General features: G+C 39.0%; 1 protein-coding gene across 1 annotated transcript; it reads right to left on the bottom strand.

The window, feature by feature from the left end:
- Window positions 1-557: 557 nt before the first annotated feature.
- On the bottom strand, window positions 558-4,622 carry LOC101298016. Its single transcript, XM_004298025.1, has 9 exons — window positions 4,196-4,622; window positions 3,890-4,085; window positions 2,884-3,811; window positions 2,650-2,795; window positions 2,277-2,442; window positions 2,144-2,172; window positions 1,955-2,060; window positions 1,400-1,864; window positions 558-902 (listed from the first exon to the last, which is right to left on the bottom strand). The coding sequence occupies exons 1-9, from the start codon at window positions 4,620-4,622 to the stop codon at window positions 558-560; spliced, it is 2,808 nt and encodes a 935-aa protein (XP_004298073.1).
- Between the last annotated feature and the right edge of the window lie 570 nt (window positions 4,623-5,192).

Here is a 5,192-nt window from a genome sequence, read left to right as displayed (position 1 = left end):
CGACAAACTCTTGCCAAACATCCTTTGTTATAAATCGGTAATCATCTGGAGGAAATTCTAGGAGATCCAGGTCATTCATGTAACGCATGATGTACTTTGACGTCAACCTGCTTTTGAAATCTCTCCATTTAGTTGCTCCAAATGCAATTACACTCTTCCTAAGCTTTTTAGGCACAACAAATGCTTCCTACACAAACACGACATTTGTTGTAAGTAACACACTTACAAAATTAAACTACTCATTTGAAGTTAGCAAACATATATAAATACAACTAGTCAATTACCTGTACAGATTCCCAAATCTTCTGCTTTTCATCCTCATCTACGTCTCTCCAATCAAGGATTGAGATTGGGATCTTTGTACGTGCCAATACTCCAATGAAGGACTGCATGTTTCCTACCTCCTTACCAATTGGTTCACCCTTTGCAGTTAATTGGACGACTATCCGCTGTCCACGGATAACTGTGGTGGTAACCTGAGCCATGGTTACCATTCCATGTTTGAGCAGCTTCAACCCACCGGTTAAGTTTTTCTCCTCTTGAGCAACATCATCACTTTAAGCTTGTTGAGAGTTGTTTGATGACTTGCTCATAGACTTGATCACATTCAGCCTCCTTGATGTACGCTTTTTTGGGGAGGCAGTTTTTCTTGCTCTTGATCCACCCTTACGCTTCTTCGGGGAGGCAACATTTGATCCAGCTTTACGCTTCTTTGGGGAGGGACTCGTACGCTTCTTTGGGGAGACAGCCTTTGATGCAGTCTTAACGGGGGAAGGATGTTGGGATGAGGACTTAACGGGGGATGCATACTTAGATCTTGATCTTTTCATGGCCATAGCCTTCATTCGTAATGCTACGGCTCTTGCACGTTCAGTTGCTGAGTAGACAGTCTCATCTTTTATCTGAAATAAACAAACAAAAACTAGTTAGTTACATTTTAACCATCATAAAACATGAATTCATATGTAAGAGTGAAAGCAAAGTCAAATAACATATAACGCAACCAATAGTTAAACATGAAATGAATACATAAATCCAGAATCTAATACAACTACAAATTAAACATGTACCAACTACAAATATATGATCATCCCGCTAAATACAGAAAAAATAGCTAAATGGATCATATAATCATAATGCCAAAATTCAACTACAAATGTCGACCATAATGTCACTTATCAACCCAAATTCCTTCATCTCCTGGTCTAGCGTATGAGCTAGGCTCATCACCAACTACATCGTCAAAGCTCTCAACCGGTGGCATTATGGGAATATATGGATGTTGCTCCACTACAATATTGTCATCCTCATCATAATAATCATCATCAGCAGCAGCAACTTCATCATCATCATCATCACCACCACCACCTTTAAAGTCTTTATCCGGGCACCTTACTACCATTGACCATTCAGCATCAAGGGGGTCTTCTATGTAAAAAATTTGTTTCACATGGGTAGCCAAGACAAATGGATCATTTAAATGCCCTATCCTGTCCAGTTTAACCAAAGTAAACCCAAGTTCGTCCACTTTGACACCCCTAGATGACTCCACCCAATCACATAATAATATTGGTACCCTAAACTTGTAGTAGTCCACCTCCCAAATCTGTTGGATCCGGCCGTAAAAGTCCATGTCCACAGTTGTAGGCCTTTTATCCTTTGCACTGGCAACTTGCATTGCATCGGCAACCAAAAAGACGCCACTGTTTTGAACTGATCTCTTACTGTCCCGCTCCATAGTGTTAAAATCAACCCCATTCACGTGGTAACCGCGGAAAGTAGGAACCTCTTTATTTGGTCCACCAGCCAACCACCTAATGGTTTCAGGAACTTCATTATCGGCAATTCTAATTTCATTTGCAACCTGAAATAACCATATGCGTTAAAATAGACACCACACAATAGGATACCAAAGACTTTAATAATTCTAAAGTCATATAAATAAGATGATTACACTCTTCTTGAACCAATCAGGAAATGTCTGGTTCTGTTTATCCTTCATCCACTTAGGATTATTTATGTTGTATGGGAAACTTAACTCTAAAAACTCCATATGCTCCCTGCATTTGAGGAAAATAAACCAAATTAGTTGTTTGAATATAATACTTGGACAAGAAAATCATATTAAAGTAAAATTACTTACTTGAAATATGGTTGCGCATCTTCACAGTTCTGCAATATACATAGATGAGCGATATCCAGTAGTTTCCCATTAGCCGTGACGATTTTAGGGGCTGATAAGCGCTTGCAGCCATTTAACAGTCCAGGTCTGCTACTTTTAGGGATCCAATAGTGGTAGCATCTTCAGGAAGCATACGTTCCTCCAAAAATTCAACTGTTTCTTCAACAATGTAACACTCTGCGATGCAACCCTCAGGAAATGTTCGATTGTGCACCATTCCTTTGAACACGTTCATGTACCTCTCAAAGGGGTACATCCATCTAAAAAACACCAGACCACACAACTCCATTTCTCTAACAAGATGGACTATTAGGTGAATCATTATGTCAAAGAATTACAGTGGAAAAAACTTCTCAAGCAAGCAAATGGTATCGACCAGATCTGCTTGCATTTGTTTAAGTATGGAAACATCGATTACTTTACTGTAAATCGCTTTGAAGAATAGACAGAAGTGAATAATCGCATACCTAACAGGTTTTTCCAAAACTGAACGTATTGCAACAGGGAGAAGCAGTTGCATTATAACATGGCAATCATGTGACTTAAGATTGCCAAGTTTTAAATCATTTACAGACACCAGGTTCCGTATATTAGATGAAAACCGGGAAGGACCCTTCATATGGAAAAATGAATTGCATACGATCTTTCTCTCATCTACAAACAAGTTCCAACTAGCCAAAGGCAACTTGTCTCTTTTTTACACCAGCTGTAGGCTTCAAATCAGTGCATATCCCCATATCAACCATACCCAATCTAGCAGCAACCCCATCCTTAGTCTTCCCCGGAATGTTCAACAACGTGCCAAGAATAGCATCACAACAGTTCTTCTCAATGTGCATGACATCAAGATTATGTCTTACTGGAAGAAACTTCAAGCAATCAAGTTCATAGAAAACAGATTTTTTCTTCCAGCATGGTCTATTTTTTGGAGGACCCTTATAAGGGGCAGGAGCGTTTCCCTTACCACTTGCTTTAGGCAGACCTTGAACTCTTGCAAATGTCTCCTCTCCTGTTAATGGTGTAGGAGCATCTTCTTTTTCTATAGTGTTATCGAAAGCAGAAGCTTGCTTTAGGTAAGGATGATGTCGTGGCAGTTGTCTTCGATTCCTCCAAAATACCAATTTCTTCGAGTGTTTCAACCGATAAGGTTTGGTCTGATCAACACAGATTGGACACGCATTGTATCCTTTCACAACGCACCCTGATAAGTTCCCATAGGCGGGAAAATCGTTTATAGTCCACAACAATACCGCTTTCAGCTTAAAGTACTCTCCTCTTACAGAATCGTACACTTGCTCAATCCCATCCCACAAGACTTTCAAATCATCCACTAAAGGCTGCAAATAGACATCAATGTCATTTCTGGGCTGCTTAGGTCCCGAAATTAACAAAGTTAGCATCATGTACTTCCTCTTCATGCATAACCATGGAGGAAGGTTATAGGTGATCAGTATCACTGGCCAACAAGAGTATTTGCTGCTTATTGCACCATATGGGTTAAACCCATCTGAGGACAATGCTAGTCTAAGGTTCCTAGGTTCTATACCAAAATCTGGCCAATTTGTGTTTACCATTTTCCAAGTTGGGGAATTCGCTGGATGTCTCATCATTCCATCTTTCTTTCTACCCCTGGCATGCCAAGTAAGTTCCTTAGCAGAAACTGTCAATTAGAACATCCTTCTAAACCTTGGGATGGGTGGAAAGTACCACAATGTCTTCGTCGGCACCCCTACTTTCTCAGATCCATCCTTCGCTAGTTTCCACCTTGATGCATTACAAGATGGACATTTTTTAGCATCAACATTTAGGTCTCTATACAAGATGCAGTCATTTGGACAAACATCAATCTTCTCGTACTTCATCCCTAATGCGGAAAGAGTTTTCTTAGCCAAATTGACGGACCCTGGTACTTCATTCCCATCAGGAAACAGGGTATGGAACAATATTAAAATGTCTGTATAGCAAGAATCGGACAATCCATGTTTGCTTTTAGGTTGAATGTTTGTACCAAACCATTCATCTTGGTTGACTTGGTACAACCAGGATATAGAGGCTTATCTCCATCCTCTACGAACTGCATAAACTCATTCGAGTCTGGCGAAATCTCGTGATCTTCACCATTGAGCACACCTATATCTTCATTTCCTCCTAAATCAGGAATCTGCTCTACTGTTTCAGAACCCTCACTCAAATAATGTCTAGCAGCATAAGAACATTCTTCGTGCCATTTCCAACGAGTATAGTTTTGCATTATACCGTTGAAATAGACATGATCCTTAATGAACTGTATATTACCAAATCGGTTGTTATGGCACTTTAAGCAAGGGCAAGGTATATTATTGGGGTTCCTAGCATTATCCAATGCAACCTTAAGAAACTGGTTAAATCCTAAGTTGAATTGTAGTGATCTCCTATCAGCCTTCATCCATGTTTTATCCATATTCTATAAACCAAGAAAAAATTGTTAGCTATATATATTAAAACTATTTGTAGGTACATACATAAACAACTTCATACTAAAATAATTTCTCAAACACATTAAGAGATATATATATATATATATATATGCATTTCCCAAGCACATTTGTCAGTTCATGAATCCACATATACATGGCTCACTTGCATTTAGAAAAAAATAAAATATTCAAACCAGTTTACATCTATTATCTATATATAGCTCATTTGCACAACACATTACCACATAAATTCACAGATATAGATACACAGACAACAAGAATTAAGACATCCACAAATGCATTTCTCTATCAAACTCAACATGATCATTCAAACTCACCACTTAAGCCAAAATGCGCAGGTATGCAACTTCAAATCACCATTGCAGCCTTGTTCGATCAATCCCTCTCCTCACCAATATACCTACCAAGTTAAGAGACCAACTATTATATCAGTTAAGAGACATAAACCAACATAAACTTTGCAGCCTCAAGAGACTACATGATTCAGTTCGAACCAAGAAACTCAAGGCAGAATCCTAATATCGAACAATCTG

The sequence above is a fragment of the Fragaria vesca genome, linkage group LG4 (assembly GCF_000184155.1).
Source record: "Fragaria vesca subsp. vesca linkage group LG4, FraVesHawaii_1.0, whole genome shotgun sequence".
NCBI classification, from domain to species: domain Eukaryota; kingdom Viridiplantae; phylum Streptophyta; class Magnoliopsida; order Rosales; family Rosaceae; genus Fragaria; species Fragaria vesca.
This window is presented reverse-complemented; position numbering and strand designations above follow the sequence as displayed.